The sequence below is a fragment of the Hypanus sabinus genome, chromosome 11 (genome assembly GCF_030144855.1).
Source record: "Hypanus sabinus isolate sHypSab1 chromosome 11, sHypSab1.hap1, whole genome shotgun sequence".
NCBI classification, from domain to species: Eukaryota; Metazoa; Chordata; class Chondrichthyes; order Myliobatiformes; family Dasyatidae; genus Hypanus; species Hypanus sabinus.
The window spans coordinates 113,007,610-113,030,589 of record NC_082716.1 but is presented as its reverse complement, the minus strand read 5'-3'; the positions used below and the strand labels follow the sequence as shown (position 1 = coordinate 113,030,589).

General features: G+C 44.1%; 1 protein-coding gene across 3 annotated transcripts in view; it reads right to left on the bottom strand.

The window, feature by feature from the left end:
- ccdc61 (coiled-coil domain containing 61) overlaps positions 1-10,254 on the bottom strand; it is a 96,029-nt gene extending 85,775 nt beyond the window's left edge. For 2 of the 3 annotated variants that reach the window (XM_059985167.1, XM_059985168.1), the window contains exons 1-2: positions 10,156-10,254; positions 2,656-2,854 (exon numbers count right to left, since the gene is read on the bottom strand). In XM_059985167.1, coding sequence (XP_059841150.1) covers positions 2,656-2,812 — 157 coding nt within the window. In that variant the 5' untranslated portion in view covers positions 2,813-2,854; positions 10,156-10,254. Of the gene's footprint in view, positions 1-2,655; positions 2,855-10,155 lie in introns of those variants that run through there. The other variant, XM_059985169.1, reaches the window with a different exon arrangement.
- Positions 10,255-22,980: the final 12,726 nt, after the last annotated feature.

Genomic DNA, 22,980 nt, shown 5'->3' with positions numbered 1-22,980 from the left:
TTTCTCCCTTATTAGGGAGAGAGAGAGAGCCTGTGGTATGTCGAATGTCAGGTGAATTTAGTCTTTGGGGTAACTGCAAGTCTGTGACTTTACTGTCGCTTTGCACACGCTTGAATGCTTGGTGGTGGGTGCTGATGTTCATTTATTGCCGGTGGGGTGGGGGGGGGGGGGGAAATTGCTGCTCGCTGCCACTTTCGCCAGGGAGGGAGGTGAGCTGGGGGGGGTGGACTTTGGGGTTCTAACATTTAACTGTCATTCATTCTTTTGGGCACTCCTCTGTTTTCGTGGATGGTTACGAAGAAAAAGCATTTCAGGATGTATATATTTCTCTGACATTAAATATATCTTTGAAACCTTTATAGCGGCGTACAAGATGATAAGAGACACAGATTGGGTGGACAGCCACAGACTTTGTTCCAGGGTAGAAATGGTTAATACACAGGGCATAATTTTAAAGTAATTGGAGGAAAGTATACAGAGGATGTCAGAGGTAAGCTTTTATTGTTTTTTTTTAAAGCACAAAGAATGGTGAGTACATGGAACTCACTGTCTGGGGTAGTGATAGAGACAGACACATTGAGTCTCTTAGATGAAAGAAATGGATGAAAGAAAACTGGAGGGCTATATGGGAGGAAAGGGTTAGATCGGGGGTCGGCAACCCGCGGCTCCGGAGCCACATGTGGCTCTTTTACGTCTGTGCTGCGGCTCCCTGTTGCTTTGGGAAATAATTGGTTGTGGTGACCCTTTTCCTGGCACATCTGAACCGACTCACAATTAGATAGCCTACGGGGGTTTGCGAGCACAGAGCTTTGGAGCCTCTGCGCCATGGGGGGCAGGTTGAGGGAGGCTTAAAAGTGAGGCTGAAGATTTCGAATAAAGTTTTTTCCTTCGACTGCAGTTACCGACTCCCTGTCGTAATTTTAGCGCTGCGTGTAGCACACCGCTACATGGTCAGTATTTAATTAAAATGTATTTTATGTTAGTTTGTTAGTTTTTGAAATGTAAATCTAAATTTGAAGATTATGGTGATCTTGTACAATCTAAATAAGACGTTGTGGCGACCCATTTCCTGACACATCCGAACCGGCTCACAATTAGCCAGCGTTCAGGCTAAGGGAGATAGCCTACGGGGGTTTGTGAGTACGTGTCTTTTGCAGCATCCGCGCCCATGGGGGGCAGGTTGAGGGAGGCTTAAAAGCAAGGCTGTTTAGTTCGAATAAAGCTATCTTTGACTGCAGTTTACTGACTGCGTGTAGCACACCGCTACAGCGTGTTTTTATCGCTGGCTGTCCAGAGGGGAGGTGCTGAAACGCTTTGTCGCATGTCTGGAAGAAGTGAAAACTTTCCTGGGCAGCAAAGGGCTCAACTTTCCTGAGCTGGAACAGCCAGAGTGGCTGGAAAAGCTACACTTCATGGTAGACATGACAGCGCACCTGAACACGCTGAACACAGCTCTTCAACGGGGTAAGGACGTACAGCCCTGCACATGTTGGAGGATGTTTTGGCATTCGAGCGCAAGTTGACGTTGCATGCCAGAGATTTACAGAAAGGCACATTGTCTCACTTCCCCAATTTGAGAGAGTTCAAACAAGGTCACGACATGATAAATTCGGAGTATTTACATTCTGCAATCATCGCAATGCAAACATCGTTTGGGAAACGCTTCTGTGAGTTCAGAGAGGAAAAAAACACATTATCCTTCCCGGTCACTCCCCTAAGCATCGATCCATCCCTACTGAATACGACTGCATTGTCAGGTGTGAGTCAACCTGAACAAGTATGATAAATATTTTAATTGCCTATTATTTTACGTATATTCATATGTTTTCATTGTTCAGTGAAATAGTCCTTTTATTTTTCAGGTTGACAGCTGGCTGACGTTATTTTTGGTTTGCTGCTGGCGGCAAATTTAAGTTTGGCGTTTTTCATAAATACAAGAAGGACTCAAATAGACGTTGAGTATTTTACTTAAAAGTAACCTTCAACCCAACGTCTTTTTTTTCGGAGTTCAAAATGTTTTTGTTGCATGCAGAAATGTAATTTCGTTTTCTCTGCAGGAGTTCATCAATTTCATAAATGCAACACATTATAGTTTGTTTATACATAGCATAAAGGCAAAACAAAACGTTGTATGCAGTGTTATTTCATTTTAAATGTCAAACGGGTTTTGCGGCTCCCAGTGTTTTCTTTTCTGTGGGAAACGGGTCCAAGTGGCTCTTTCAGTGGTAAAGGTTGCTGACCCCTGGGTTAGATTGATCTTGGAGTAGGTTAACAGGTTGGTACAACGTTGTGGGCCAAAGGGCTTGTACTGTGCTATACTGGTTTATGTGCAAAAAAAAACAGAAATAAAAAAGTAGTGAGGCAGTGTTCATGGTTTCTTTATCCCTTCAAAAATCGATGGCAGAGGGGAAGCAGTTGTTTCTGAATGGTTGAGTGTGTGCCTTCAGGTTCCTGTGCCTCGTCCCTGAAAGTACTATTTGTTGTCACATCGGTACCGTACATCTAAGAATACAGCACTGCAGTGGATTGTTAACTTAGATCATTAGGTTTCCTTAAATCATTTAACTGAAGGACCGCCAATCGAAACATGGCTGGAAAATGCAACAGGACAGATAGATGATACTATTATTTGAGAAAGGGCAGCCTTGTACTTACAAACGGCCTCGAATTCTCCTCTCCACTGCTCAGAGGTCAAGCTGTCCTCAACTTGCACCTCCAACACATCCCCAGTCACCATCATGGTGATTATATACTCAATCCCTCGGAATACATAATTTGCTTGTACAGGACCCCCTTCCAAGGTGCAGGACATTATTGGTAGTTGACAAAATTGAGTGAGTCCTCAATAATAATTCTAAGAAAAAGAAAGACAATAAAAATGCTTAGAAACAGCATTAAAATTATGTTAAACATAGTGAATATTCAAATATTCTGGAAATAATTTATAATTAAACACCTTTATTTAAAGAAACCCCGCTCTTCCTCACTGTACCTCAAGGTGATATTGATTTTAGGACGAAACACTTTCTTTACAGGAACTTTCAAATCTCTGGGCGATTTACAAACCACACCACTCCTCCCGAGATCAAGATCAGACCAGGCCCTTGAAACTACGAGGCACCAACACTACCTGCTGTGCCACTACTCTGTCCTGGTTGGCAGGGGAGTAAACTAGTCCTGACCACTGCCCTTCAGGCCACAGACCAACAATTCTGAGTTTGATCAATCGAGAGTTTACTCATTTCAGCTCTTAAGTATTGTGATCTCTTGCTTTTATAACTCATCCAACACATCTCTGCACCCCAATTTATTGCCCCTATCATCCATTCCCTTTGCACGTTGACTCAAGATGTTTCAATTTAAGCAATACCTTAACTTTAAATTCTCATATCTTGTCTCAGTAAGCTCCTCCGATTCTGAGACGTGTAGAGATTATGGTTGAAGATGTAGGGGTCAAAAGCAGATATAATGGGGGTCACAACCAGAGCTGTGAACTATCTCATAATTTTCTTACAAAAACTGAGACATACCACCCAGCTTCAAGGACAGCTCCAATCCCATTAATATAAGTCAAGTCAAGTCTATTGTCATTTCCACCATAAACTGCTGGTGCAGTACACAGTAAAAACGAAACAACGTTCTTCTGGGTATTGAGGAGTCTGATGGCTTGGGGGAAGAAACTGTTTCATAGTCTGGTCGTGAGAGCCCGAATGCTTCAGTGCCTTTTCCCAGATGGCAGGAGGGAGAAGAGATTGTGTGAGGGGTGCGTGGGGTCCTTCAAAATGCTGTTTGCTTTGCGGGTGCAGTGTGTGATGTAAATGTCTGTAATAGCGGGAAGAGAGACCCTAATGATCTTCTCAGCTGACCTCACTACCCGCTGCAGGGTCTTGTGTTAAAACTTTTGAACAGACCTCTTATACAATAAAAAATAACTATTGATCTCACTATCTTCCTCATGACCTTTGGATTTTATCTGTCAACGTGCTTTGCACTTTCTCTGTAACTGTAAACAGTTATTACCCCTCAAAGGGAATAACACTGAAATATTCCCACAACCTATGGACTCGAGGACTCTTCATCTAACATTAATGATATTTATTGTTTATTTATTTATTATTGTTTCTTATTTTTGTACCTGCACTGTGATTGAAAACTCTAGTTGGGTTATTTTTCGACTCTGTTATGGTTATTATTCTATAGACATGCTGAGTATGCCCACAGGAAAATGAATCTCAGAGTTATATATGGTGACATATATGTACTCTGATAATAAGATTGACTTTGTACTTTATTTTGCAGTGTTTTTTCATGCTTGTACTGTCTCAGTGTTCAGATCATTCCTTATGTACAGACACAACCCACCCAGAAAACTGCCTTTTCCAAAAACTCCCATTCCGAAGCGCCTTAGGGCTATTAAAACAAAAACTTCACACATTCTTAAAAATTTCTTCCCTCAGGCTGTTACTCTGATCAACCATTCTAGCTAGCCACCCCACCCCCTCTATTACCCCACTCACTGCACTGTAAACATTTTACAAACAAGAGAAAATCTGCTGATGCTGGGGTTCCAAGCAACACACACAAAATGCTGGAGGAAGTCAGCAGGCCAGGCAGCATCTATGGAAAAGAGTACAGTCAACGTTTCGGGCCGAGACCCTTCAGCAGGGTATCTATAGATGCTACCTGCCCCGCTGAGTTCCTCAGCGTTTTGTTAGTACTGCTTGTAACCATTTTAAACCACTTTTTATGTGGGTATTTGTGCACATTTTATTCCATATCCATACTTGAACCTCTGTTTATTTTTAGATAATTCTTTATATAATTATTGAATATTGTTTTTGTTTCCTCGTATGTCGATGAAATGTTTACAAATGTATTGCCAAGATCGGAGAACAATTTAATCATTTGAATTGGGAGCAAGTTACAACTTGTGATTCAGCTGGGAGCTCAGAGAATTCGACCGTGTAGGTAGGATTTAAGCCTACCTGGTCAATACCTGTGGAGGAGGGGGAACTGCGCAGGCGCGAGTGACGTCAGCGTCGAGCGCGCACTTTAAAAGGCAGGACTTCTTTTCAGAGCGGGCAGCGGAGTCCGTGGAAGCAGAGTCCTGGGCTTTGGCTAAGTGGGCTTCGGCGTAAGGGGACTGTGTGATTGCTCGCTGAGGGGAAGAAGGTAAGGTCGCTAGGTGCTTTTTAGACTTATTCTATTAATCCAGTTCAGGTATGGGGGAGACAGTCAGAGCAGTGGTGTGCTCCATATGCAGTATGTGGGAGGTCAGGGTCAACACAGTTGTTCCTGATGACCACACCTGCAAAAGGTGCGTCCAGCTGCAGCTCCTATCAGACCGAATTAGGGAGTTGGAGCAGGAGCTGGATGAACTACGGATCATTCGGAAGGCAGAGGCAGAGATAGATAGGAGTTATCAGGAGGTAGTCACACCAAAAAACCAAGAAGTAGGCAGATGGGTGATGGTCCAGAGAGGCAGGGGGAGCAGGCAGAGAGAGCAGAGCACCCCTGCGGCCATTCCCATTAACAATAAGTATACCGTACTGGATACTGTTGATGGGGATGACCTACCAGGAATGAGTTGTAGTGGTCCTGCCTCTGGCACAGAGGTTGAACCCTCAACTAGAAAGGGGAGGAGGGAAGAGAAGAGAGCGATAGTTTTAGGGGATTCTATAGTCAGGGGGGCAGATAGGAGATTTTGTGGGGCAGATCAGGAGTCTCGGATGGTATGTTGCCTCCCTGGTGCCAGGGTCTGGGATATCTCAGATCGGGTGCAGGCTATTCTTGAGAATGAGGGCATGGACCCAGATGCAGTGGTCCATGTAGGGACCAACGATGTAGGTAAGGTGAGTGAGGGGGTCCTGATTAGAGAGTTCAGGGAGTTAGGAGTGAAGCTGAAAGGCAGGACCTCCAGGGTGACAATCTCGGGATTGCTACCTGTGCCACGTGCGAGTGAGGCGAAGAATAGAATGATTATGCACATCAATACGAGGCTGAGAGCATGGTGCAGGAAGGAAGGGTTCAGGTTTTTGGATAATTGGTCTTTGTTCCAGGGACATTGGGATCTGTTTCGAAGGGACGGTCTACATCTGAACCGGAGGGGTACTAACATTCTCGCAGGAGTGTTTGCCAGTGCTGCTCGGGGGGGGTTTAAACTAGATGTGCAGGGGGCAGGGATCCAGATCCAGAGGGTTGGTCAGAAAGAGCATGGGGTTAAATGTGTAGAAGGTTTGGGTGAATTTGAGAAGGTCATCAAAATTCAGGGTGCAATTAGCCCGATGGAAGTTCAAGGAGCTGGGTTAGGTACAGTAGACAGTGTTTTAAGCAAAGAGCGGAGGAATGGGCTCAGAATTCTATACTTGAATGCTCGTAGTGTCAGAAATAAGACAGATGAGCTTGAAGCTCAGATGAAAATGGGGAACTACGATATTGTTGGGATAACGGAGACATGGCTGCAAGGGGATCAGGCCTGGGAATTGAGTGTACCAGGGTATACGTGCTAGCGTAGAGACAGAAATATGGGAAGAGGGGGTGGGGTGGCCCTGTTGGTGAGGAATGAGATTCAGTCCTTAGCAAGAGGTGACTTGGGAACAGGGGAAGTAGAGTCTGTGTGGATTGAGCTGAGGAACAGTAAGGGTAAAAAGACCCTAATGGGTGTTGTGTACAGGCCCCCAAACAGTAGTGTGGATATTGGGTACAAGTTGATTAGAGAGTTAACATTGGCATGTGCTAAAGGTAATGCAGTCGTTATGGGAGATTTCAACATGCAGGTGAACTTGGAGAATCAGGTAGGTGCTGGACCCCAGGATAGGGAGTTTGTGGAGTGTCTAAGGGATGTATTTTTGGAACAGCTTGTGCTTGAGCCAACCAGGAACGAGGCTATTTTGGACTTGGTGATGTGTAATGCACAGGAATTGATAAGTGATCTTGAAGTAAAGGAGCCATTAGGAAGTAGTGATCATAACATGATAAGTTTTTATCTACAATTTGAGAGGGATAGGGGCAGATCAGAGGTGTCAGTGTTGCAATTAAATAAAGGAGACTACGGAGCCATGAGGGAAGAGCTGGCCAAAGTTAAATGGGCGGATGCCCTGGCAGGAAAGACAGTGGATCAGCAGTGGCAGATATTCTTGGGCATAATACAAAAGATGCAAATGCAGTTCATTCCAATGAGAAGGAAGGATTCAAAGAGGGGGAAGGGGCCACAGTGGTTGACAAAGGAAGTCAGAGATTGTATAGCATTAAAGAAAAAGAAGTATGACAGGGCTAAGATGAGTGGGAATACAGATGATTGGGAAAGTTTTAAGGAACAGCAGATCTTAACTAAAAAAGCAATACGGAGAGAAAAAATCAGGTATGAGCTCAGTCTAGCCAGGAATATAAAAAGGGATAGCAAAAGCTTTTTTAGCTATGTGAAGAGAAAGAAGATAGTTAAGAACAATGTTGGCCCCTTGAAGAATGTATTGGGAGAAATTGTTATGGAAACAGGGAAATGGCAACAGAATTTAATACGTACTTTAGATCTGTCTTCACCAGGGAGGACACAAGCAATCTCCCAGATGTATGGATGGGCCAGGGTCATAAGATATCAGAGGAATTGAGACAGATTGACATTAGGAAAGAAACTGTGATGAGTAGACTGATAGGACTGAAGGCTAATAAATCCCCGGGTCCAGATGGTCTGCATCCAAGGGTTCTAAAAGAGGTGGCTCAGGAAATTGCGGATGCATTGGTAATCATTTTCCAATGTTCCTTAGATTCAGGAGATTGGAGAGTGGAGATTGGAGATTGGAGAGTGGCTAATGTTATCCCACTTTTCAAGAAGGGAGGGAAGGAGAAAACTAAGAACTATCGCCCTGTTAGCCTAACGTCAGTCGTGGGGAAGATGCTTGAGTCCATTATTAAGGACGAAATAGTGGCACATCTTGATGGCAGAAATAGGATTAGGCCGAGCCAGCATGGATTTACCAAGGGCAAATCATGCTTGACTAATCTGTTGGAGTTTTTTGAGGGTGTAACAAGGATGTTAGATGAGGGTAAGCCAGTGGATGTTGTGTACCTAGATTTTCAGAAGGCATTCGATAAGGTGCCACATAGGAGATTGGTGAGTAAAATCAGAGCTCATGGCATTGGGGGCAGGGTTTCAACATGGATAGAAAACTGGTTGGCAGATAGAAAGCAAAGGGTAGCAGTGAATGGGTGTTTCTCGGACTGGCTGGAGGTGACTAGTGGGGTACCACAGGGCTCTGTATTGGGACCACAGCTCTTTACGATTTATGTCAACGATTTAGATGAGGGCATTGAAAACTATATCAGCAAGTTTGCTGACGATACTAAACTGGGTGGCAGTGTGACATGCGAAGAGGACGTTAGGAGAATACAGGGAGACTTGGATAGGCTAGGTGAGTGGGCAGATGCTTGGCAGATGTCATTCAATGTGAATAAATGTGAAGTTATCCACTTTGGAAGCAGGAACAAGGGGGCAGAGTATTGTCTGAACGGTGTAGAGTTAGGTAAGGGAGAAATGCAAAGAGACCTAGGAGTCCTAGTTCACCAGTCAATGAAGGTGAATGAGCAAGTGCAACAGGCAGTGAAGAGGGCAAATGGAATGTTGGTCTTTGTTACAAGGGGAATTGAGTACAAGAGCAAGGATGTCCTTTTGCATTTGTACCGGGCCCTGGTGAGACCACACCTGGAATATTGTGTACAGTTTTGGTCTCCAGGTTTAAGGAAGGACATTCTGGCAATTGAGGAAGTGCAGCGTAGATTCACTAGGTTGATTCCTGGGATGGCAGGGCTGTCTTACGCAGAGAGATTGGAGAGATTGGGCTTGTACACGCTGGAATTGAGATTGAGAGGGGATCTGATTGAAATGTTTAAGATAATTAAAGGATTTGATAGGATTGAGGCAGGAAATATGTTCCAGATGTTGGGAGAGTCCAGTACCAGAGGGCATGGATTGAGAATAAGAGGTCAGTTATTTAAAACAGAGTTGAGGAAGAGCTTCTTCTCCCAGAGAGTTGTGGAGGTGTGGAATGCACTGCCTCGGAAGACGGTGGAGGCCAATTTTCTGGATGCTTTCAAGAAGGAGCTAGATAGATATCTGATGGATAGGGGAATCAAGGGATATGGGGACAAGGCAGGGACTGGGTATTGATAGCGAATGATCAGCCATGATCTCAGAATGGCGGTGCAGACTCAAGGGGCCGAATGGTCTACTTCTGCACCTATTGTCTATAATACAATCATCAGCCACCAGGGCTATGTTTTTCCGTGTTTTGCTTCTGCTCCTTATCACACCAAAATTGGGGCAGCACAGCACAATGCTTTACGGTCCCCTGCTTCAATTGTGAGTCTTACTGATGGAGAAGATCCAGAGAGGCAGGATTTCTGAACATTTGGCGAGGCATAATATGATTAGGAATAGTCAACATGACTTTGTCAAAGGCAGGTTGTGCCTTATGATCCTGACTGAATTTTCTGAGGATATGACTACACACATTGATGAAAGTAGAACCATAGATGTAGTGTATATGGATTTCAGCAAGGCATTTGATAAGGTACTCCATGAAAGGCTTATTGAGAAAGGAGGCATGGGATCCAAAGGGACATTGCTTTGTGGATCCAGAACTGGTTTGCCCACAGAGGGCAAAGAGTGGTTGTAGACGATATGACCGGTGTTGTGCCTCAGGGATTTGTTCTGAGACCCCTTCTTAGATAGGCACACAACAAATTCGTAACATATACTTTACACTGTATAGTGAATAAAGTTGATCCTTGAATGATCTATCCGGATGGCACACAAAGCTTTACACTGCATCTTAGCACATGAGACAATAATAAACTAATTACCAATGCTGAATGCCAGTGTGTGCAACAACTACTCCATGTATTGCTCTACTCCTCGCTCCCCTGGAATCCCCTCCAACCACACGAAACCACCAGTCTCCACACAAGGGCAGATCCTGAGGTCGGGAGCGAACCCGGGGGTCTGCGAATTTATGAGACACTTTGCTGCATCCCCCTGAGCTCTGGCTGGGAGGGAAGAACGCGTAAATTAGCTGGGAAACCATCCAACCCAAGCCAGACCATGGTAAAAGCCTCACACAGTCGAACAGCTTCCCTTTAAGCCGACCCACAACCACTCACCTCGCTCCCCTCAGCCGCCACTACCGCCTCCCGGCCCGCGTTCCCACTCAGGCCAAGCGTCCGCTTCCCGCTCACCTGAACATAGCAACGCACGCCGACCCCGCCCCTCTCCTTTCTCTATTCGCCAGAATCCGACAAGCTCTCGATTCTACGGGCTAACTCGCCCTGCCAATCAAGCAGGACGCCGCATCACGTTTGGTTGACGCGTGGACGGCAACGGAACCTTCCACACCGAAGATAAATCGAGGGACCGAAAAATAATATAAACAACTATAATTCAACTATTATCTTTCATTAAATTAAATAATTACAAAGAGAGTGGTTACTAAATTAATTATTAACTTTTTTTATTAATTTAATTAAGTGTTCTCGACTATTGCTATTCTAAAATAATTATTGTAAAATATTTTCCCCCGATTCTGGAATGCAATCATTTTGTAGAACGAAGGTGGCCGTTGATGTCGTCATTTTTCTGCGACCGCAAGGTGTTGTCAATCACAGTGGCGACACGGGTGCGGAGGTGGTCGGTTGCTCTTGGCAACGGGAGACTCCTACCTGGTCAAGGTGAGGAGTTGGTCCGCATGCTCATGGTGACATGAAGGGGTTCCAAAACACACAACATCTCATCATTTCCAGTTATTGTAATTGGCAAACGTGTCGAAATTCCATCTACCTTACGTACATACAATCAGTGTCTCATCCCATCTTGCAAAAACTACATTTCAAGGAGGTAGCAACCCCATATTCTTCCCCCGCCCCCGGTCGACCTCCAGGGGTGTATGTAATACTTTGTTTAGCTTTTCTATTTCTTTTGCAAACTTTCCTTGTACTGTGATGTGGCTCGCTTGGCAGATTTGAGCATTTTGCCAGAGGTCTCAACCTCATAGCAGTCTGTGTCAATGAATTTGTTAATTTTGGAAGACATCAGATTCACAATTATTATCATAGAGTCGTTTTTTATTCAATTCCAACTTTAAGCAAGTCTACAGGGAGCTTGGCCTCATCACGTAGGACACACGTTAGACTGTGTGGGTGACACCATTATCAGTGTGAATGACGCTGTGATCAGTGTGGGCCACACTGTGATCTGTCTGGGGACACTGTTACCTGTGTGTGTCACACTGTGATCTGTGTGTGTCACACTGTGATCTGTCTGGGCCACACTGTGATCTGTCTGGGGACACTGTTACCTGTGTGTGTCACACTGTGATCTGTCTGGGCCACACTGTGATCTGTGTGTGTCACACTGTGATCTGTCTGGGCCACACTGTGATCTGTCTGGGGACACTGTTACCTGTGTGTGTCACACTGTGATCTGTGTGTGTCACACTGTGATCTGTCTGGGCCACACTGTGATCTGTCTGGGGACACTGTTACCTGTGTGTGTCACACTGTGATCTGTCTGGGCCACACTGTGATCTGTGTGTGTCACACTGTGATCTGTCTGGGCCACACTGTGATCTGTCTGGGTGACACTGTGATCTTTGTGTGTCACACTGTGATCTGTGTGTGTCACACTGTGATCTGTCTGGGCCACACTGTGATCTGTCTGGGTGACACTGTGATCTTTGTGTGTCACACTGTGATCTGTCTGGGTGACACTGTTACCTGTGTGGACGACACTGTGATCAGTGTGTGTCACACTGTGATCTGTGTGGGTGACATCATGATCAGTGTGAATGACGCTGTGATCAGTGTGGGCCACACTGTGATCTGTGTGGGTGACACTGTGATCTGTGTGTGTCACACTGTGATCTGTGTGGGTGACATCATGATCAGTGTGAATGACGCTGTGATCTGTCTGGGCCACACTGTGATCTGTGTGTGTCACACTGTGATCTGTGTGGGTGACATCATGATCAGTGTGAATGACGCTGTGATCTGTCTGGGCCACACTGTGATCTGTGTGTGTCACACTGTGATCTGTGTGGGTGACATCATGATCAGTGTGAATGACGCTGTGATCAGTGTGGGCCACACTGTGATCTGTGTGGGTGACACTGTGATCTGTGTGTGTCACACTGTGATCTGTGTGGGTGACATCATGATCAGTGTGAATGACGCTGTGATCTGTCTGGGCCACACTGTGATCTGTGTGGGTGACACTGTGATCTGTGTGTGTCACACTGTGATCTGTCTGGGTGACACTGTGATCTGTGTGGGTGACACTGTTACCTGTGTGTGTCACACTGTTACCTGTGTGGACGACACTGTGATCAGTGTGTGTCACACTGTGATCTGTGTGGGTGACACTGTGATCTGTCTGGGTGACACTGTGATCTGTCTGGGTCACACTGTGATCTGTGTGTGTCACATTGTTACCTGTGTGGGTGACGCTGTGATCTGTGTGGGCGACACTGTGATCTGTGTGGGTGACACTGTGATCTGTGTGTGTCACACTGTTACCTGTGTGGGTGATGCTGTGATCTGTCTGGGTGACACAGTTACCTGTGTGGGTGACACCGTGATCAGTGTGGGTGACGTCGTGATCAGTGTGGGTGACGCCGTGATCTGTGTGGGTGACACTGTGATCTGTGTGGGTGACGCTGTGATCTGTGTGGGTGACACTGTGATCTGTGTGGGTGACACTGTGATCTGTCTGGGTCACACTGTGATCTGTGTGAATTACGCTGTGATCAGTGTGAATGACTGTGATCAGTGTGGGTGATACCGTGATCAGTGTGGGTGATACCGTGATCAGTGTGGGTGATACCGTGATCAGTGTGGGTGACGCTGTGATCAGTGTGAGTGACACTGTGATCTGTCTGGGTGACACCGTGATCAGTCTGGGTGACACTGTGATCTGTCTGGGTGACACTGTTACCTGTGTGGGTGATGCTGTGATCTGTGTGGGTGACGCTGTGATCAGTGTGGGTGACACTGTGATCTGTGTGGGTGACACTGTGATCTGTGTGAATTACGCTGTGATCAGTGTGAATGACTGTGATCAGTGTGGGTGATACCGTGATCAGTGTGGGTGACGCTGTGATCAGTGTGAGTGACACTGTGATCTGTCTGGGTGACACCGTGATCAGTCTGGGTGACACTGTGATCTGTCTGGGTGACACTGTTACCTGTGTGGGTGATGCTGTGATCTGTGTGGGTGACGCTGTGATCAGTGTGGGTGACACTGTGATCTGTGTGGGTGACACTGTGATCTGTGTGAATTACGCTGTGATCAGTGTGAATGACTGTGATCAGTGTGGGTGATACCGTGATCAGTGTGGGTGACGCTGTGATCAGTGTGAGTGACACTGTGATCTGTCTGGGTGACACCGTGATCTGTGTGGGTAACACTGTGATCTGTCTGGGTGACACAGTTACCTGTGTGGGTGACGCTGTGATCTGTGTGGGCGACACTGTGATCTGTCTGGGTGACACTGGGATCAGTGTGGGTGACACAGTTACCTGTGTGGGTGACGCTGTGATCTGTGTGGGTGACACTGTGATCTGTCTGGGTCACACTGTGATCAGTGTGGGTGACACCGTGATCAGTGTGAATGACTGTGATCAGTGTGGGTGACACCGTGATCAGTGTGGGTGACGCTGTGATCTGTGTGGGTGACACTGTGGTCTGTCTGGGTCATACTGTGATCAGTGTGAGTGACACTGTGATTAGTGTGGGTAACACCGTGATCAGTGTGAATGATGCTGTGATCAGTGTGGGTCACACTTATCAGTATGGATGGTTCTGTTATCTGCGTGGGTGATTCTGTTTTCTTTGTGGGTGACATTGTGATTTGTGTGGGCGACACTGTTACCTGTGTGGGTGACACCGTGATCAGTGTTGGTGACACTGTGATCAGTGTGGGTGACACTTATCAGTATGGATGGTTCTGTTATCTGTGTGAATGATTCTGTTTTCTTTGTGGGTGCCAAGGTGATCTGTATCAGTGACACGATGCTCTATGTGAATGACACAGTGCTTGGTACTGATTTCACCATGATCTGCATGGATGACACAGTGATCTATGTGGATGATTTGATGATCTGTATGAAGGACACTGTGAGATCTATGGATATCACAATGATTTGTATCAATGTCAGGGTGATCTGAATGGACGACACATTGATTTCTAAGGATGTCTCATTGATCTGTAGCGGTGTCGCAACGATTACCTGTATGGGTGACAAAGTGATCTGTATCAATAACACAATGATCTATAACTGTGACACAATAATCTCTGTGGATGTCACTTTGATGTATACTGGTCACACAATATTCATTATCAGAATCAGAATCAGGGTTATTATCACCAACATGTGACGTGAAATTTGTTAACTTAGCAGCAGCAGTTCATTGCAATACGTAATCTAGCAGAGAGAGAAAAATAATAATAATAAATAAAATAAAACAAAAATAAATAAAGAAGTAAATCAATTACACATATTAAATAGATTATTTAAAAATGTGCAATAACAGAAATATTGTGCATTTAAAAAAGTGAGGTAGTGTCAAAAGCTTCAATGTCCATTTAGGAATTGGATGGCAGAGGGGAAGAAGCTGTTCCTGAATCGCTGAGTGTTTGCCTTTAGGCTTCTGTATCTCCTACCTGATGGTAACAGTGAGGAAAGGGCATGCCCTTTAATAATGGACGCTGCCTTTCTAAGACACCACTCCTGAAAGATGTCCTGGGTACTTTGTAGGCTAGTGCCCAAGATGGAGCTGACTAGATTTACAAACTTCTGCAGCTTCTTTCGATCCTGTGCAGTAGTCCCTCCATATCAGACAGTGATACAGCCTTTCAGAATGCTCTCCACGGTGCAGCAATAGAAGTTTTATACTTGTTGACATGCCAAATCGCTTCAAACTCCTAATAAAGTATAGCCGCTGTCTTGCCTTCTTTATGACTACATCAGTGTGTTGGGACCTGCTTAGATCCTCAGAGATCTTGACACCTAGGAACTTAAAACTGCTCACTCTCACCACTTCCGATCCCTCTATGAGGATTGGTATGTGTTCCTTCATCTTACCCTTCCTGAAGTCCACAATCTGCTCTTTTGTCTTACTCATGTTGAATGTCAGGCTGTTGCTGCGGCACCATTCAACTAGTTGGCATATCTCACTCCTATATGCCCTCTCATTACCACCTGAGATTCTACCAACAATGTTTGTATCATCAGCAAATTTATAGGTGGTATTTGAGCTATGCCTAGCCACACAGTCATGGGTATACAGAGAGTAGAGCAGTGAGCTAAGCACACACCCCTGAGGTGCACCAGTGTTGATCATCAGCGAGGAGGATATGTTATCACCAATAGGCACAGATTGTAGTCTTCCGGTTAGGAAGTCGAGGATCCAATTACAGAGGGAGGTACAGAGGCCCAGGTTCTGCAACTTCTCAATCAGGATTGTGGGAATGATGGTATTAAATGCTGAACTATAGTCGATGAACAGCATCCTGACATAGGTGTTTGTGTTGTCTAGGTGGTCTAAAGCCATGTGAAGAGCCATAGAGACTGCCTCTGCCGTTGACCTATTGTGACAATAGACAAGTTGCAATGGGTCCACGTCCTTACTGAGGAAGGAGTTCAGTCTAGTCATAACCAACCTCTCAAAGCATTTCATCTCTGTTGATGTGAGTGCTACTGGGAATAGTCATTAAGGCAGCCCACATTATTCTTTTTTGGCACTGGGATAATTGTTGCCTTTTTGAGGCAAGTTGGAACTTTTGCCTGTAGCACTGAGAGGTTGAAAATATCCTTGAAGACTCCCACTAGTTGGTTGGCACAGGTTTTCAGAGCCTTACCAGGTACTCCATCGATCAGGTGCTTCTGCCTTGTGAGGGTTCACTCTCTTTAAAGACAGTCTAACATTGGCCTGTGAGACAGAGATAACAGGGTCATCAGGTGCAGCAGGGATCTTCCCAGCTGTAGTTGTGTTCTCCCTTTCAAAGCGGGCATAGAAGGCATTGAGTTCATCTGGTAGTGAAGCATCACTGCCATTCATGCTATTGGGTTTCGCTTTGTAGAAAGTAATGTCTTGCAGCCCCTGCCAGAGTTGTCATGCATCTGATATCGCCTCCAACCTAATTCAAAATTGTCTCTTCGCCCTTAGAATAGCCCTCCACAAATCATATCTGCTTTTCTGGTACAGGCCTGGGTCACCAGACTTGAATGCCACAGATCTAGCCTTTAAAAGACGATGTACTTGCTGGTTCATCCATGGCTTTTGGTTTGGGAATGTACAGTGATCTACATGGATTTCACAATGATCTGATTGGACAACACATTGACCCGAATATACAACATGATGATATATTTGGATAGCACGTGATCTGTGTAGATGAGGCAATGATCTGTACGGGTGACACAAAGATGTGTATGGGTGACGTGATGATCTGTATGAGTAATAAGGTGATCTGATATGGGCCACACATTGATCTGTATGGATGTCGCAATGATCTGTATGGGTGACACCATAATCTGTCGGGGTAACACTGATCTTTCTGGGTGATATAATGATCTGCGAAGGTGACAATCTTCTATGTATATGACTCAGATCTGTATTGATTACATGATGATCAGTATGGATGGCATGTTGATCTGTATGAATCATCTCAATGAATGACACAATGTGGGGTTGAGATTACAAAGGCAGCTGGAAAGGGAGTGTAATGTCACAATTGTAAAGGGGCACTTCAATATGCAAGGGGATTGGGAAAATCATGTTGGTATTGGTTTGCAAGAGAGGGAATTTGTTGAATGCCTATGAGATGGCTTTTTAAGAGCAGCTTGTGCTTGAGCCTACTAGGCTATGTCAGATTGGATGTTATATAATAACCCTGATCTTATTAGGAAGCTTAATGTAAAGGAACACTGAGGAGGCAGTGATCATAATGTGATTGAATTCAAACTGCAATTTGAGAGGGAGAAGCATAAGTCACATTTTCTTGTGAAGCAGTCTTACCGTTGGCACCTTATCAAATGCCTTCTGAAAATACAAGGAATTGGAATCCACTGCCTCTCCTTGGTCCACCCTGCTTGTTACTTCCTCGAAGAACTCACACAGATTTGTCAGGCAAGATCTCCCTGTACAGGAGCCATGCTGACTTTGACTCATTTTACCATTAGTCTTTAAGTACCCTAAAACCTCATCCTTTCTTTCACCTTCTTCCCTTCTTAAAGAAATTTTCCAGTGCTCTGGGACCATGCTAGAATCAAGTGATTCTTGAAAGATCATGATCAATGCCTCTATTATCTCTTCAGCAACCTCTCTCAAGACTCTGCGATGTAGTCCATCTGGTCCAGGTGACTTAAACACCTTAAGACCTTTGAGTTTGCCTAGCATTTTTTCCTTTGTAATAGCAATGGCACTCACTCCTGCTCCCTGACACGGACCTCTAGCATACAGCGAGTGTCTTCCACAGTAAAGAATGAAGCAAAGCACTTAGCAAGTTCATCTGCCATTTCTGTGTTCCCCATTACTACCTCACCAGCATCAATTTCTAGTGATCCAATATTAACGCTCACCTCCCTTTTACTCTTTATATAACTGAAAAGACTTTTGGTATCCTGCTTTGTACTATTGGCTAGTTTGCCCTCATATTTCATCTTTTCTCTTCTTATAGCTTTTTTAGTTGCCTTTTGTTGGTTTTAAAAGCTTCCCAATCATCCAACTTCCCACTCACTTTTGCTACCTTATATTCTCTTTCTTTGGCTTTTATGCAGTTACGGTTGCCTACGCCTGCCAATTCTTCTTCTGTGGCCCATTTCTATCCTGCACCTTGTGAACTATTCCCAGAAACTTCAGCCATGTCTGCTCTGTGTCATCCCCACCAGTATTATCCAATCCACCTGGGTAAGCTCCTCTATCACGCCTTTGTAATTCCCTTTATCCCAATGTGATACTGATACATGTGATTTATGCTTCTCCCTCTCAAACTGCCCTGATCTGTGTGGATGACACAGTGGTCTGCATGGATGACACAATGATGTGTACTGTCCATTGCATACCTATAGAAGTTGTCAAAGTTTTAGATGTTTTTACCATATCTTCTCAATTTCTTCTTTTGAAAGCAGGCAAAATCAGTAATAGTCATCCCTTCAGTGAATAAACTTTGTGGGAAAGTTGTACTCATCTGCTTAACATTAAGTGACAAATTATTAAGTGTCCATGAAGCTTTTAAATGTCAAAGGTGCTATATTAGGACATTAATTTTCTTTTAAAAACAGACCTTTGGGTTAAGTCGCAATGAACAATTATCAATACCTCCTGTACCTAATAAAATGACCACTGAATGTATGTTTATGGTCTTCTGCTGCTGTGGCCCATCCATTTCAAGGTTCAAAATGCTGTGCATTCAAAGTTGTTATTTTGCTCACCACTGTAGTAGCTTGTGGTTATTTGAGTTACTGTCACCCTCCTGTTGGTTTAAACCAGGCTGGCCATTCTCCTCTGACCTCTCTCGGTAACAAGGTGTTTTCACCCACAGAACTTCTGCTCACTGTATTTTTTGCACCATTCTCTGTAAACTCAAGATATTGTTGTGCATGAAAACCCCAGGAGATTAGCAGTTTCTAAGATGTTCAAGCTACCCTGTCTGGCACCAATAATCATTCCACCGTCAAAATCACTTAGATCACATTTCTTCCCCATTCTGATATTTGGTCTAAATAATAATTGAACGGTTTGATCATGCTTTTATGCATTGAGTTGCTGCCAGATGATTGGTTGATTAGATGTATGCATTAAAAAGCAGGTGTCTCTAATAAAGTGGCCACAGAGTGTATTTCCATAATTCATGTTCTGATTAGCATAGCATGCAAGAAAACTGCAGGAAACAAGGTTCATTTCTAGTTAGTAAATCCTTGGAATTTTTTTTTCTTTAGGATCTGGAATTCCCTGCCCAGGAGGACTGTCAAGGTTCAGTGATCAAATATAGCCAACAGCGATCGCTAGAGTTTCTAGATCTTGGGGAAATCAAGAAGTATATGGATAGGACAGGAAAGGGGTATTCAGAGAGATGATTAACCATGATCTTACTGAACATGGCAGCTGGGAAGCTAAATGCCCGATGCTGCTCCTATCTTGTTATGAAGTTCCAGCTTTGTCTAAAAATTTAAAAAAAACTGCAGATGTTGCAAGCAACACACACCAAATGCTAGAAGAACTCAGTAAGCTAGGGAGCATCTATGGAAAAGAGTAAACAGTCAACATTTTGAACCAAGACTCTTCTTTGGGACTGGAAAGGAAGGGGAGGAGAGAAAGAAGCACAAGGTGGTAAGTGATAGGTGAAACAGGTAGGGGGAGAGATGTAGCAAAGAGCTGGGAAGTTGATTGGTGAAAGAAATAAAGAACTAGAGAAGGGGGATTCTGATAGAAGAGGGCAGAAAACCATGGAAGAAAGAGAAGGGGGAGGAGCACCAGAGGGAGGTGATGGGCAGGTAAAGAAATAAGGTGAGAGAGGGAAATGGGAATGGGGAATGGTGAAAGAGGGAGACGGGGGCAAATACTGGAAGTTTGGGAGGTAGATGTTCATGTCATCAGGTTGGAGACTACCCAGACAGAATATATAGTGTTGCTGCTCCAACCTGAGTGTGACCTCATCACAGTAGTAGAGGCAATGGACTGACATGTTGGAATAGGAATGAGAAGTAGAATTGAAATGGGTGACCACCGGGAGATCGTGCTTTTTTCTGGCAGATGGAGCGAAAGTACCTGGCTGATGATAACCATCAGATGTTGAAAATCTGAAATTAAAACAAGAAATTCTCAGAAAATCTCAGCAAGTCGGGCAATATCTGGTCTGTGAAACATCGGTTGCTTCCAATGAAGTCACAGATCCAAAAACATTGAGTGTTTCCCATTCAATACATGCTAAACTTTTCCCTCATTTTCCTTCTTTACCCCTGCTTTGTATAGTTGGTCCCCTCCCTGTGACAACCTTTCTATCAAAAGTTTGAAAATTATACTGTAGTATTTCACATGAAGCCCTTTCAAAGTGTTTTGCAGCCAGATGGCAGTTTCTAAAAGCTCTAAGGATATTAACGATGGGATTAAAGAGAAGCACATCGCCATCCTCAATCAGGGACAATGTTAAATGGGAGTGGAGGTTGTCTCACTCTCACTCCTTCGGAACAATTCTCCATCTGGGCACAAATCCAAACACTCTGCTTAAAGCTCATCGACCATCAGTGTAAAGAAAAAACAGTGCGCTTCATTCATGTCTTTCTCAATGTAATTAATTTCAAAAGTAACTGAAAATCAACAAATTGCAGATGCTAAAAGCCTGAAATAAAATCTGAAATCATGAAACACTCAGTGGGTCAGGCAGCACTGACAGAGAGTGGAAAACCTGAAATTTTAACCATGTTTCTCCTTCCATAAGAACACAAGATATAGGAGCAGAATTAGGCCATTTCACCCATCAAGTCTGCTCCACCATTCAATTATGGCTGATTTATTATCCCTCTCAGCCCCATTCTCCTGCCTTCTTCCCATAACCTTTGACACCCTATACCCAATCAACCTTCACAATGACTTGGCCTACTCAGCCACCCGTAGCAATGAATTCCACAGATTCACCATCCTCTGGCTGAAGAAATTCCTTCCTTATCTCTGTTCTATAGGGGAATCCTTCCATTCTGAGAACATGCCCAATGGTCCTTGATTCTCTCACTAATGGAAACATCCTCTCCACATCCACTCTTTCAGAGCCTTTCAATATTTGATAAGTTTCAGTAAGTTCCACCAGATTCTTCAAAACTCCAGCAAGAATGCAGGCCCAAAGCTTCTCAAACATTAATCCTTTCATTCCCAGGATCCTTCTTGTGAACCTTTGGTCACCTACCTACAGGGAAGATAGAAGATTGAAAGAGTACAGAGAAACTTTACAAGGATGTTGCCAGCTCAGGAGGACCTGAGTTAGAAGGAAAGATTGAATGGGTTAGGAATTTATTTCTTAGAACATAGAAGATTGAGAGGAGATTTGATAAGGTATACAAAATTATGTAGGGTATAGATAGGGTAAGTACAAGCAGGCTTTTTCCACTGAGGAATTTAGAGAAATCAATGTACATGCTATCAGGTTGGAGTCTACCCAGGTGGAATATGAGGTGTTACTCCCCCACCTGAGAGTGTCTTCATTAGACAGTAGAGGAGGCCATGGACTCACATGTCAGATTCGGAATGGGGAGTGGAATTAAAATGGTGGCCACCAGGAAATCCTGCCAGTTGTGTCAGGTGGGTCGAAGGCTGGATTTTTTGTACTTAAGATCCTGCAGAAGAGGCTAAAGGAGGCCAGCCTTTTGTTGCAATGGGTCTTGCACAGACACAATCAGTTAACTGATATCGACTATACAGTGACAGGCTATTTAACCTCAAGGGCCATTATAATTGTACTGCAGGAATAAGGCTCCCATCATTGGTGGAGGAGTTAGGATATAGAAAACAGGTTACAACAACATTAGTAGAGTGCTATAGCAATGTACAATTAATATAGAATATTTCATTACATCAGAAAATGTTGACACAGAGAGGATTTACATGCATAAAGTTTTTAATATTATTCACAAATTATCATAATACAAAATAAATACCTTGTGGCATCTCATCCACTTTACACAGAACATACACGTACAACTGTGGCTTCAGATAATTTCCATAAAACCCAACGCTTAAATCTGTTAAAATTGGTACAAAGATAGAGGACACATCTAGCACCAATAAACCAAGGAGATTAAAGTAGAAGCCAGTATCAGGCAGGCTCTGACTACAATCCTTCCGTGGGCTTCTGTCCAAATAGGCATCTTAAAGCTTATTAATCTACTAAAGACTCAAGGGATCACTGGATCAGAAATCTCTCGTACGTCACACCAATAATGTTCTCTTTTTGTATGTCTCTCTCTCCCTATCTTTTTGCCTCTCACCCTTCTGTCCCCCCAACTCTTCACTCCCTTTCTCCTACCTCTATCTCCAACTCTCTGCCCCCCTCTACCCCCTCATCTCCCCTCCCTCCTTAATTCCTTTATCCCCCTCCCTCTGGCTCCTCTCCCCCCTCTCCTTCTCTCTCTCTTGACCTCTATCTCTATCTCTCCATCTCTCTTATCATTCCAAGTATACAGTGATATAAATGGCGTCCAGTGATCATTAATGAGCCATTCAGTTTTCACCCCAGTCCCTGGTTTTATCATCACCATACTGATTCTATCTTTTTAATAACAGGTTATGTAATTAAACAAATTTAAATTTCCTATCTGGTGTTGTGGGATTTAAACTTGCAGATCATATGACTAGGAATTTAAAATAAGCGTCTCAAAGACACAAATACTCTCTTACAGTTCGTCTGTTCAGTAAACCAACTCCTTTTATCTTAAACCTCTTAATTACAACATCCTTTAACCTTCTATTATCGTGGTCATTCACCTGGTCTAGTCAATCTGTCCACATAATTTAACTGAGATTTCCTTCTCCATGCCCTTGGTAAAACTGTGGTTGGGAACGGCTACCTTGGCGTAGATGGGGAGTTATTTGTGTTCAGAACAGTTCAGTAACAAACTTCAGTAGAAAACAGACTTATTTACTAGATTATTTGAGGGAATCAATGAGGCTTGATTTTTCAATGTAACGCAGAGACAAAAAATCGAACTGTTTTCAGGGACCGCGCTGTTTTTTTTATATATAGAAGGATCCTCTTACAGGTAGCGTTGAGGAAGTCAGCAGTCTTCAGGGGGACTTGGACAGATATGGTGGATGGACTACAGTGTAATGATGTGTAAAGTCATGGATTTTGGTAGAAAGAATAAAGGCATAGATTTTTGTCAAAACAGGGAGTGAATTCTGAAATCAATCATGCAAAGTGACTTGGGAGTCCTCGTGCAGGA